General features: G+C 40.6%; 1 protein-coding gene across 1 annotated transcript in view; it reads right to left on the reverse strand.

The window, feature by feature from the left end:
* Window positions 1-2171: 2171 nt before the first annotated feature.
* The window catches only part of cd2ap (CD2-associated protein), a 70885-nt gene continuing 59759 nt past the window's right edge, over window positions 2172-13297 (reverse strand). The window contains exons 16-19 of the mRNA XM_084737254.1: window positions 11362-11445; window positions 7230-7450; window positions 6520-6583; window positions 2172-3153 (exon numbers count right to left, since the gene is read on the reverse strand). Coding sequence (XP_084593380.1) covers window positions 3112-3153; window positions 6520-6583; window positions 7230-7450; window positions 11362-11445 — 411 coding nt within the window. The 3' untranslated portion in view covers window positions 2172-3111. The remainder of the gene's footprint in view (window positions 3154-6519; window positions 6584-7229; window positions 7451-11361; window positions 11446-13297) is intronic.

Below are 13297 nucleotides of genomic sequence, written 5' to 3' on the forward strand. Positions count from 1 at the left end.
GTACTTAAAAGTTTGTTTGCAGAATGTCTCAAACAGGCTGAGAGTATATTTTGGTTACCTTAGCACTGGCTAAGCTAACATCCTAAGCTAAATTTGATAATTAGTATCAGATTAGAATCTCTCAGTTCTTTTTCGATTTCTAAGGGGTGTTATCAACGGGTGCAGACCAAAATGCCTCTACCAACTGACCCTTTTTAAGTCCTGCCCCTTTTCTCTCTGTGCTCCAATTAACAGTTGAGCAAGCCTGGCAATCAGTGGAACCTCGGGCAACTTTCTCCTGTCCTCTCCTGTACTTAGATATGTTTTGTGCTCTGCTAATCTATGTTAAAAAAGGAGACAAAATTATGACGATGGTTGAAAGATGTCACTTGGTGGACCTGTAAAGGTCACATACTGTATATACAGTCACATCTTCATGTTAGCTAATGTTAGCAAAATGCTAACCAGCTATCTATCTAATTTACATAATTTGTAAGCTAGCTAGCATTTTCTAACATTAGTTAACTTGAAGGCAGAATCAGTCGTATTAGTCTGAGCTGTTCGTAAATGTTATATGAGCCTACAGAAATTTTTTTTTTGTTTGTTTGTTTTTGGGAAAGAGAGCGAAAAGGGGCAGGGATTAGGAAGAGCCTGGCAGAGCAAATGAAACTGACGCTTGCAGATTTGTCAAATTCCTAGGCTAAATATTTATCTGAAACAAGAATCCTTGTACAACATTTTTATGGCATGTCTATATAAAAACATGTCCATTACCGTAATATATTACCTGATTTTTTTCTCTAATATATTAATATCAGTCTAAAAATACAGCATTGTCAAGAAATAATGCTAACATGCTGACATTTAGCAGGTACAATGTGCCATGTTACCAACTTAGTTGCTAACAATTGCTAATTACTGATAAGGTATTTGATGAAGCGCTGTGTACATTAACTTTATACCAGTTGAAACTCTTGTTGTCATGCAGTGTATCTCACCTTGCTGAAGTGATGTAGAGGTGTACTGAAAGAAAGTTGAAACTTTCAGCCAGAACAGGCAGTGAAATGCGGCATTTCAGCCTGGTGCTAAGTCACTCTACAATTTTGCCCTGATGGTGGCGCTACATGAGGAGTAAGAGGATCACAAACCTTATAAGGACATCATCTGGTAAATAATGATGAATGTTTGTCCAATGCATTTGTTAGATATTAAGATATTTCCCTGAACACTTAAAATGTTTGACCTCTGGCTGGGCTATACATAGATATTATATCAGTATTGTGATATGAGACTAGACATTGTCTTTGATTTTAGATATTATGATAGGGCATAAGTATGATCTTTTCCTGGTTTAAAAGGCTGCATTTTTATCAGACTGTTCCGGCTGTTTATATCCACATCACTGATGATTTTTTACCAAAACTTTTATTTTGTTAATATTTTTTGATAGCACCAATAAACATCCAGACAACATCGTTGTGATACGGAGGTCAAATACATGATCTGATTTTGTCCGTATGGCCCAGCCCTGCTTTGAGCTGTAGGTGGCATCACATGAAAAATCAGGGGATCACTAACATCTCTAGGATTCATCCTCTGAGTCTTGACAGACTGATTAGTATCTCTCAAGCTCTGATGCTAGCATGGCAGACATAGATTGCACCAATTTGCGCTGGAATCGTCTCGCACACAAATATTTCCACCAAGAGAATAATTTGAGGGATTAAATGGTCACATTAAAACTCTACACTGAGGGGTTTTAACTCTCAGCTCCTCGAGCTGAGCTTTTGTTTTAATTGCGGCTCTCTACCGTGTGCTTCCAGTTAACTCTTGTACCTGGAATGTGGGAAGAAAACGCATCGACTCGAGGACGTACATGTACAGTAAGGACAGGACAACTGATGAGCGCTGTGCAGGCTCATGCATAACACATTACAGAGCAGAAAGACGAGGCTCACCTCAGATCATATGATCTGCTCTGAATCAAAGGGGGATGGGAGGAAGAAGCAGACATGGCCGTGGCAAGGATTAGAGGGCCAGATTAAAAACAAGAAAGGAAAAGCAGGTCGCAGAGATGATTGTAATGAGGCTGCTTTTTTGACACGGTCAGCAACCTGAAAAAAACAAAAAACAAAAAACAAAAACAGCCTTTCCTTTCTCTTAGAGTTTTTTTTTTTTTTGCATGTGGAGTGTGTCTGCATTACCTGCAGACTATATAACTCTGGCTAAACCTGTTTGAACATTCCCAGCGGGTGAAACAGTTTGACAAAAATAGAAGAGACCAGCATAATAGAGGCCCTCTATATAATATTTGACTAGGCATGTCAGTAGACTTTAAAAAATATAGATATACAATATCATGCTGCAAAAATTTCCAGACACCATCATGGTATATGTAAGCTCCCATTACAAACACTTAATATACTTTTGTTTTTTAAACAGGCACAGTAGTGTTACCCTGGATAGGAATGCTAGAAACCATAGAAAAAGACAAAGAGAAGTGAAAGCAGAGCTCTCTCTGAAGCGCTGCAGCCACGGAGTGGAGTACTGCTGACAGGCGCCGTGTAGGAAAGGAAAAGAATTTGCTGTGAGGATCAAAAAGTGTTAACTGAAATCAAAACATTTTCTCGTTTTTTTAAAAAAAAAAAAAATCAACTATTTGTGCATCATAAAAAATATGAGAAAGAAAAATCAGGCGAGGAAAACAAGCGCCCCCTGCTTTATACAAAGTCAGTAGTACTGAGAGCGAACCTCCTCCCTGAGGGGTTCAAGGAGTGAAGGGGAGAGAGCGTGAGTGGCAGAGTTGTCCAGCGCAGTAGTTTGAAGTAAGGCCTCCGTTTTTTTGTTGGCAAAATAAAAAAAAAAAAAGAAATAAAGAGAAACATATACATCTGGTATTTAATTACATCTAGCTTGAAAAAAAAATTTTATATGTGCAAAATGTAAATCTTACAAAGACGGGGAGAGTTTATTTTTTGTAGATCACTGGAAAAAAGGATTGTGCTCAAGGTGGTTCATCTGATTCCCCACCCTCTCTCCGTCCGTTCTACCCGCCCGCCACCCTCCTGCTCTCCGGTTGGTCGACAGGCCAGCGGCTGACCTTGAGGCTTGCTGTTGATGGGAGCTCGGGCTTCACGTCGAGTGGACAGTCCGCTTTAGTTTCTCTATCTCCATCTGCGAGGACAGAACACAAACACACGGTGGAGATTAGGAGAAGTAGACCAACTCTGGTGGAGCGGTACAAAGTATCTGCCAGAGGAGTTTGAGCCAACACCGTCCCCGCTGCGAAGTGCGGCGCGGGAGGCGTCACGCTGTGGCGGGGATTAGGAGAGCTGGAATGACAATGAAGCCACGAGCTGGAGGAGAACCTGAGCTGAGCAGGAAACGTCTTTGACAAACTGACAGAGTGTGTTCAAACAGAACCATGACAGTCACTAATGGATTACTTTATTCCTCACACCATTTATTACTGCCAGTGATGTGGTTATGTTTTGCTTTGTTGGGTCACAAGATATCACAGATTTCAATCAAAGTTGGTGTTGGAAAAGGCACTTCATTGTCCACAACACACACATATAAGGAGTGATGATCTCCAGAAAACAAAAACAAACATATTAGACACTACTGGGGCAACTTATTCAAATGGATCAAGACCAAAAAGACAGTAAAAACACAAAAAATAATTTATGTAAAACTTTAACAGTGTTTACACATCAGTTCACTGAAGTTGCTGAGATGGAAAAGTTTAAGTGTGATAGAAACAGACATAGAGAATTGAGTAAACAAATCCGTTTGAAATGAAAATGATATACGCTATAAATCAGGGGTGTCAAACATGCAGCGAGCGGGTCAAAAACGGCCCTCCAGAGTGTTCGATCTGGCCCCCTTGACGACTTTATGAAGTGTAAAAAATGCTTTTAAGTCATTCATTCCAATTTTTCAATAAAGTGCACTGCTATTCCTTGCAGTCTAGAAAGTCTAGAAAGCAAGAAAAGTCAGCACGGCTCTGTCCAAAGGTAAAACAGATGAAACAAATAAAATATGATATGTTACTTATACTAAGCTTATCATCTTTGGCTGTAGCTTTAAACTGAATGGAGAAAATGCCTAACTTTCTTTTTATTTTTTAGAATAAAACACCCTCTATCGTCTATGACACCTATCAGGACAAAGCTCAGGCAAGTCTAAACCACAAGATCAAATCTTCAAGGAAGGTCTTGAAGGAATGCAGCCCTCTGGCTACACAGATTGATGGTGGATTTTGACTCGAGAGGCAGCTAACTCAATGTACACATGAGGCCTTTTCCATACAATGAAGACAGCAGAAAATCCTCCATATCCACCTTCTTGATCCTGCAACTGAAACTGCTACAGGACTACTACTGTTACTACTACTATCTGAATAACAAACAAGATGAAAGCTCTGAACTCAAAAGGGCCAACAGGAGTGATAGTAATCTCCATTTTTTTCCATTATCTAGCTTGCTACTTTTTCATCTCTTTCCACATATCTGTGAAAGCAGAAGATAACCACAGGGGGTTTAAACAAATCTGCAGTTATGCTGTGTGTGTGTGTGTGGACAGCAAGCCTGCGGCTCTCTGCAGGGGTTTGTCCTCCTGTGGTGTGATTTAGATTGGTGCCATGCAGGGAAGCACCAGGCCACGTTCGACGCTGTTCCACCAAAGACATCCGATGGTCAGGCTCTGGATGCTGGGTCAAGCACAGCACAGGGAGGCCGAGTGTGTTCACCGCAGCGAGGGGAGGCCCTCCCTGCACCGCTAAGGTCTGCGTGTTGGCAGCCATGTGACGGAGACAGCTGACCGCTGACAGGCTTAGCTAGCTCATAAAAAAAACAGTGGTATTCCTTCATCTTCATGTTGTTGTTGTGTTTTTTTTAATTAAATGCAATGCAAGCTGCAATAATACACATATTATTTTAGGTGTAAATAGTTCCAATGTTCATTCTTGACTTTGGGAAAAGCAGCTGTCAAAAAACCCTGTCATTTTGCAGCTGTTGTGGAGCTTTCAAAGATAACAGAGACTGACAGTCATCATCAGCAAATGAAGTCTGCACAGTTGTTGTGTTGGGGAAAAAGGAATCAAACTCACACAGCCAACATGGCCAACATGTCCTAATTTTTGGTTTTTCTTTTAATCTAAAAAAATACAGGATCCTCCATTTCCCACAATGCACCATTAGACCTTCTCTGCCTCCTAAATAGCCACTTCTCTCAAAACCTACAGCTCCAGCTCTCTTTATCAACTCCGCATATTTGTCTGGATTTTTAGCGATTTCCTTACCGATTCCTGATCAATTTAACCTGACACACCAGCTGGTTTGTTACACAGAACCATCTGGGAGGTTGTCCATAAGAGAAGAGCAGGCAGGAAAGATGTTTCAGCATGTTGCTTGTGTTTCCACCTTTAGTTGAAATAGTCATTTTACAGACATTACAGCAAGCAGTCATTTTTCTTCGTGAAACAAAGCCACACTTTGGTCCATTTCTTCTTCTCCACCATGGCTCTGTTTCTGCCAGCAGAACTACATGAATTTGACATTATTGTCTTGCAATGCGCAACATGGATCAAAGAAACTGCCAGAAACATGATTTTAATGGATCAGACAACTTGGCACTGGTTCTGAACTGGAAATGCTTTATGAGGAAGAATACAAAATTTGACCTCAATGATGCGCACTATGAATAACACTGAATGTAGATGGTACTTCAGTTTGCTTAAAAGAAAACTCATCTTTAGTTTGTTAGACTTGTGTTTAAGTGTTTAGAAAAAAATCTCATTCATTTCCATGACAACTTCTCAGGTTTCATCTGCAAATGTAGATCATGATTGATTCTGTGCGTCTGGCTTTATTTGATAAATGACAGTTGAGATGGACAAGAAACATGGGGAGAAAATATCAGTGAGGTGATGATGAACACAAATCCACTGTCAGCACTGAACCAGGGACTCTGCCACTGCCCGATATGTGCTTTTCCCCACAAGACCACGAGACACTCCCAGATAGTACATTCTAACCCCGGTTGAATTTCCAGTGGGCCAAAATACAGGGTAAACATTACCGGAGGGCGCCAAAGCACCAAAATAGTACAATGTGTGTCTTCAGCAAATTCATGGACCCCTAGAGTTTAAGTGTTACTGAACAAGACAGTGACAAGGTTACCCTCTCCCTGAACTTAATGAAGATCACATGGCACAGAGGCTACAGTTTCCAGTGACAGGTGATCCTCTAAAGCTGTGAAAAGAAAAGTTTCAAGGACAGACATCTGATTCTTTGCTGATCCTTTACTTTTCACAATGCAAGCTTCTGTGTTCACCCACACAGTACGACACAATGCTGGAATTCACTGTTGACTAGTGGCTAGAAGTCACGACTTTATGTATCTGTCAGTCCTGCACTTGTGTTCTTTGTGTTTGCTCTGACCATCATGTGTGGACTGACAGCATCAATATTTGGCCAAACTAAGGCATGTAATGAATGTGGACAGCTCAGCGTGTGTTGCTATGGAGATCGATGTTACCTGCAGGGCCACGCGCTTTAGCCTCTCCTCATCAAGCTCTCCTCGCAGCTCCGCTATCTCTTTCCTGGAGATAAACACACACGGACACACTAATCAGCACGTGTACCTCTGCAGCATTTACAAATGGCTCAAAGTCATTATCTAACTACTGTGTGCGCTTTTAAAGTCCCAACACAAATATTTTTTTTAAATTTAAAATAAAGCTTAAATGCTAACACACTGTGAGCTAACAAAACCAAATGTCTGTGTAATTCTACATATCAGCATGAAGCTATGCATTTAAATAACTTAACTGAATGTATGGTTAATGCTCAGCGACCCAAATTACATGTTCACATGTTCCTACTGATTTCACTCTTTAAAATGGCCAGAATCACGACATACAAAGTGACAGCCTGACCTATGCAGAGTGTAATATTATGATATATAATAGTATTAAGTAAGGAACTTCACTATATGGGGAAATGCATGTTGGAAATTGCTGCAGGCTATGTAAATGCTTGACAGAGTTTAAAATGATTACTGATTCAGAGTGACTGGGGTCTTATATAAGAAAATCTCAGGCTCAAAACTTCTGTCAGATCACATTCTGTCACTGTAGTTTGTCCTGTCACTGTCCAAACAAATGCATGATGGATGCACGAACACATTTCTACAAGTTTGGATTCTTGTGGTTTTCCCATGTTCCCCTCCACACTGAGTTTCATTACATTTGCTGGGCCTTGAGCAGCTCCACGGACAGCAGCAGCTCCTTCATCTGGCTCCTAAGGTCCTCCAGCTGCGAGGCGGGCTCTTCTGGCTCCAGGCGGGCCTTGCTGCCCAGCGACGCGCCGTCAGAGCTCGGGGCAGCCGCGGGGCTCGGCTTGGCCTCGGCGCTGGCCGTGGCGGGCCTGGGGAATGACGGCGAGTGGGATAAGGGGTTTGTGGAAGGCTGTGAAGATAAAAAGTGGGAGAAAGTTTAAAGGTACAATAAGCAGGATTTGTCAGTTGTCTGTAAACACACCAGAAAGATAGTTAGCTGTTGGGTCTCATTCTAGAGAAGTCAAATAGAGTTGGGTTGACAGTGTCCCTCGCACAGCAAAATAATGAGAAATTTAGAAGGCAAGGGAGAAGGGCGAGGTTGGGGTTGGATACACATATTGGCACTGGCTCCTCATTTACAACTGGTACCTTCTAGGCCAAATCACAACACAGATGCCACTTGTCTGAGTTGTCAATTGAAATAGTTGCCCTTGAGTGCTACAGTGTTTGTAAGTGTTTTGTATTCATTTAAAATACCAGTTCTTTCATGGCTTTTGGCTTTCTTTTCAAAGATGTATCAGTTCAAGCACGGTTTACGAACAAGTATTGTTTTAGCACTGGTTTAGCTAAGTAGTGGGTTATGATTGAGAGGGAATACATTAAAATATTAATACTTTAATCATTGTTGACTTTTCCAGTCTACACACTGGTTTCTGGTCAAATCTGGGCCGTCCACACCAGGAACAACAATCATCCCAAAAACAATACGATGTGAGTATCCACACTGACAAACAATAATTTCCTGTACACAATGGCCCACACGTTGAGTGTTCCAGCTGTGTCGGGAGTTAAAGAAAATGTGTAGCCGTAGTTATTTATTGTGATATACAGTGAGTCCATGTTACTGCTGGACGTTTCACAGAGTAACAAAAAGAAAACCACAAGGATATGGGTTTGCAAATTTCTTCAAAGATGGGAGGAGTTCGGAGAGTCCAACACACCACTACACACAGTTGCAAGGGTTGTTGACTTTTGAAGACAATTTTTATTAATAGTTTCATATCCGTCAAGCTTCATATGATGGTATTCTGGTGATTGTTGAAGAGGACTTCAGTACGGATTTCACAAACTTCCAGAGATCCTACTAGCATCAACGACCACTTACAGTATGTCTCAGGTATAATGACTTTTTTCATGTGTCATGTGCAGCCTAATATTACATTATAAGCGTTTAATAACTTGTAGTCTATAACCTGTAAAGTTTGGTGAACGTCAGTGTTTCTATCATTCATCAAATCACTCTGAAAGTGATCCCACTGATAGCGATTGCCATTATAGATTTGGAAGAGTGTGGAACTCTGCTGGAGGGAAAAACAACATTCTTTTCTGCTTGAATGAGTCACAACATTTTCATACTCATCAATTTATTCAGTGATCCTTTACGCAGGGCAGTGTTAGCCAGCACCAAGGAGAGACATGTTCATCACAGGATAAAGGTGATCACTAAAAATGACTGCAATTTATTTGCTGTCACCCTTTCTCCTAAGGAGACAGATATCAAGAATACAGGTTGGTGAATGATGACTCATCTGATTATATGACTTTTTTACCACATCTCTGTAGACTGGTGCCTTCATTTTCTGCATCACTGAACTGTCAAATGAGCATGAACCTTTGATTTAAGAGGTTTACGCACTGCATCACAAATACAATATTCCTTTCTTTGTGGTGTTCCTTCAAACATCTGTCCGATCACATCTTGCATTAATATAAAATCCAATAATTTACACTTCCGTGTGTCAATCATGTGTCTGTTTCATGGACATCTACACTGACACCAAGTGAACTGCATAATGCTACACTACCCTAACATTTTTTAGAAGTTGTGTTTTTTCCATGGCCAGTATGGGGAGGAGGAATGATTACAGCGCCTAGGAACTTTCTCAACACTGCACTGTACTGTGCAAGTCGTGACAGTTGCTTTAAGATAAATATAAACTTATAACTCACCTTTATTATGCTTCTGTTTTTATGTATTCAGGTTTTCTTTTTAGTTAATCACCATTCTGTATCAACAGTATCTCTACTGTAACTGTCATTATTATTATTATTATTCTATGGCAAGTAAAGCTCCTGCAGTGTGAACCATCCCATTCTTTCTTTAAACTAATAATGTCCTTGCCTTTACTGGGTGATGAAGAAAGGCAATTGATGTCTTGTATAATATCTGGTCAGTTTGTTTAATGCACTGAATCATTTCTTGTGTGTAAGTTTGTTAGGTCAGGGCAGGTCTGCCTTCCTCACCTTTCTCTGATACAGTTATATAATGCACCTGTTACAAACAGTTACTCAACAAGGAATTAAAAGGCTGCAACCCCTCCTGTCCCGGCGGGCTCACAGACCCTACTCTGACCCCGTCCTTCACCCTCACTGATGAAAATGTTACAGGGGTGAGAACCTCATTTTGAAAACAATAAGAAGGTGAGGAGGAGGACACGCAGAGTCCATGTCCTGTAATTTCACCTCTGGGAGCCTGAACCGATGGGTTATGAGTGCTGCGAGCTAGGCTTTATTTTGACTGCTCTGTCTGTCTGTCTCGGTGTGTTTTTGTTTTTAACAATAGGATGGCCTAATGCTGTCCTCCCCCAGCTGAACAGCAAGGTCTAATTAGTCTTGGTTGACCGTGACCAATTCAGGACAGATAGCATCTAAGGCAATTATTGAAATGCTGAACAGGAAGACTGAGCAGCAGGTGGTCGTCCCCCCTCCCCTTGCTTACTTCTGTCACACAGACAGACACACAGAGACACACACACACAGCAGAGAACTGTCTCGCTGTCTGAAAGGTGCTAATTGTGTCTTTATGGTTTCCATGTTTTTGACATTATCTATATTATGTCTGAACACAGCATTGCATCATTTGCTGGTCTGGTCACTGCTGATTTGTTAGATCAAGGCAGTTAAGTCTTTAATGCTGAAGAAGACCTACATGAAAAGACATACAAACAGCTTACAAGCTAATTATCTTTGCTAGTGTGGCGTTTTCTACCTCGGCTGCTCCAGTTAATCGCTTTCAACGAGGACGTTAATTGGATTCCAGCTGATGTTTTTTTTTTTTTTTTTAACTATTCACTAGTGTCAGGGGTTGGTCAGCACAAACAGTAGACTTAATTTGGGGATTGTTTTGAAGCCTTGAGTTTGGCATTATGGAAGTTGCCTAATTGTTTTTGCAACAAGAGCAAGTATTGCAGTACAGATAAGAGGGTGGAGCTGGTGGGTGATGATATTTCTTGTATTACAATTAAACAATCACTAAAATGTGTTTCTGAAAACATTTTACACAAGAAATAAGCAATGTAGTAACACACTCTTGATCCGTATTTGAGTTTCATGAGGCTCCGTTGGAAACTAGACCCATGATTCATCTTGCATGTGATCATTTTAATCCAAAACCAATACCATTATCTTTCCCTAACTGTAAACAGGAGATTTGTCCCTGAACCTACCCATATCTTAACCACATTGTTGTTACATTAAAAAAAAAAGACTTGGACAATGTGCTCAATGAAGACGAAACATGTACAAAGTGATTTTCCCAACATCTTGGGTTCCTCTCTAGACACTCCCTGGCCGCCTGGTTGTGATCCTTCCTGTATAACAGCTCAAGAGTCACTAAATTATGTTTCTACAAACATTCAAGATGATTTTATATTATGAGAATCCGACCCAGCGGCAGCCATTAAAGACAACTATAAAGCAATAACCCATCTTGCTGATGGACTTGTTTGCTAATGCAGGTCAAATAAAGGCATCACTATTATATTGAGACCATTTCGTTTGAAGTAGCTTTAGCTTCAAATTAGTTTTCACAAACAAAATATATCGGTGCAGCTTACAAAAAGTAAAAACATGAAGCCTGCCACCACACCGATCCTGCTCTTTCATGGTGGACAGGAAGTTATTGTGATGAGACATTTTAAAGGGGGCTATTGTTGCAATGATGGGCTTTGGCTCAAACCCCAAATTTTCATGAAAAGGATATTGTGCCTATTGTACTGTTTGTCATCTGTAACAATCATGAAAATGGTGAGGAATGGTTACCTTTCTGGTTTCTGTTAGCTTTGTTTTGGCTGAGTCCTCTTCATCGGTCTTGAAGGATTTCTCCACACTCACTTCCTTGTTGGGCTGCAAGGGAAGATGTTTATTTATTGTTTGAATTACATCGCCATTTTTATTTCAATTACAGTTTACAGCTTCCTGACTGGCTAACCTAACTGATAAAAATATATCTGATTACTGCCAACATTCAGGGAAGCACCTGTCAAAACAGCCTGCTCTGAAAGATGATTAGAGGAGAAGAAGGTCAGCATGAGACCCCTGTGTGAGGAGGGCTGCCATTAAGAGGGCGTTTCACAATAACTGGTCAGCAAGTGGCTGTCAGAGTGCAAATTGTGGATTCATGTTCCAATAAAAATTGCTACAGATGAGGGGAGAAAAAACATGGGAAAAGCTGCTGTGTACTCACACAACCTTGTGTGTGTGTGCGCACAGAGCGTGACAGAGGATGAGCGAGCAAAGGGATGTGACAGATCACAGAGAACTGACGGCCGTCAGAGACCGAGAAAATCAATGGAGAGGCACAAATGTGTTTGTAGCATTTATTATTGAGTCTTATCAAGAAACACAAACTGGCATCGGATATCTGAACAACCTATTGAAAAACTATTCTTTGATTAGTAGAAATGTTCTGATACAGTTCTCTCATTCCCAATATTGGCTCGCAAATATGAATAACTCTGGATCCTCTTGCTTCATTTCCTTTTTTCCAAGGAGGGTTATCAACACATGCAGACCAAAACGCCTCTAAACACAGTTGGACTGACCTACAACCAATCAGAACAACGAAGAGTGACCTACAACCAATCAGGCACAGGACGATGGACACAGGACAGCTGATTTGTCTGGTTCCCACCTACAGCTGGAAACTACTAACCTCATATTAGTGTGATACGATGGCTATCACTGTTGTATCGCCTGCCTCAGGTTAAAAAAAATTGTCATATGTGATGCTGCTCGGAGGTAGCAGGGTCCCATTTAGGGGCTAACAAATGACGTGATATCAAATCAGTGACTAGACTTGCATAATTGCCGATACCTGATCCAGCATTCAGGCAAAGTTGGAGGCATATCCGATACTGGTATGAGAACTTCAGCCTGACTGATATGGGACTTTTGCAGCCGATACCAATATTAGAAGGGAAACGCTCACAGATTACCAATATGTTGGCTATTATAATGAATTTTTCAGCCGGGAAAAAACTTTTCTATCTTGGTTGTGTCAATCAGGGGCAGACTGTAAAACAAGAAGAATTTCTCAGCATTTACCCCAGCCAGGGAGCTCCTGATGTTCCCTATTGTGCTAAATCTAATAACACCGATATATCCTTGTGTGTTGACGGTGAGGTGCTTCCATCTAACACACTGGACTGTGGAATTATCATAAGGTTGTGACTCTGATCAAAATCCATTCTATTTTCAGAGGAGCTATTCCTTGAGTGTATTGGATGATAGAAGAGAAAAGATAAGATTGGAATCCTTTCAAATCCATAACAAGTGAATCGAATTAATTTTAGCTTTCAACTAAAGCTACAAATAACTAGAACTCAAAGATTTAATTTAGATCTGTACTAAGCTTTTTGTTGGCTGAAAGGACAGAAAGTATTTAATGGAAGACTAATTAACATTAATAATCTTGAGCTAAAATCTGAAAATAGAATTAACAGCACAAAATATGAAATGACTGCATTATATCCCACCTAAGTAACAGGTGTAGCATCCCAAAAGCTAGCATCAAATACTGCTAGATCACTATGCACAATATCAGCAGGAAAATGCAAACTGGGAAAAAAAACAGTCACAATCTCCAATGTTTTGCTCATTCTAAACATCCGAACATGTACAAATGACCTTGTTCAACTTTTCATACTTTGCTGATCTGCACAGGCATGGTCATAATCTCTGTGTAAGTATGCAGAGT

The sequence above is a fragment of the Lutjanus erythropterus genome, chromosome 15 (genome assembly GCF_056507025.1).
Source record: "Lutjanus erythropterus isolate fLutEry1 chromosome 15, fLutEry1.hap2, whole genome shotgun sequence".
In the NCBI taxonomy this organism is placed as follows: domain Eukaryota; kingdom Metazoa; phylum Chordata; class Actinopteri; order Lutjaniformes; family Lutjanidae; genus Lutjanus; species Lutjanus erythropterus.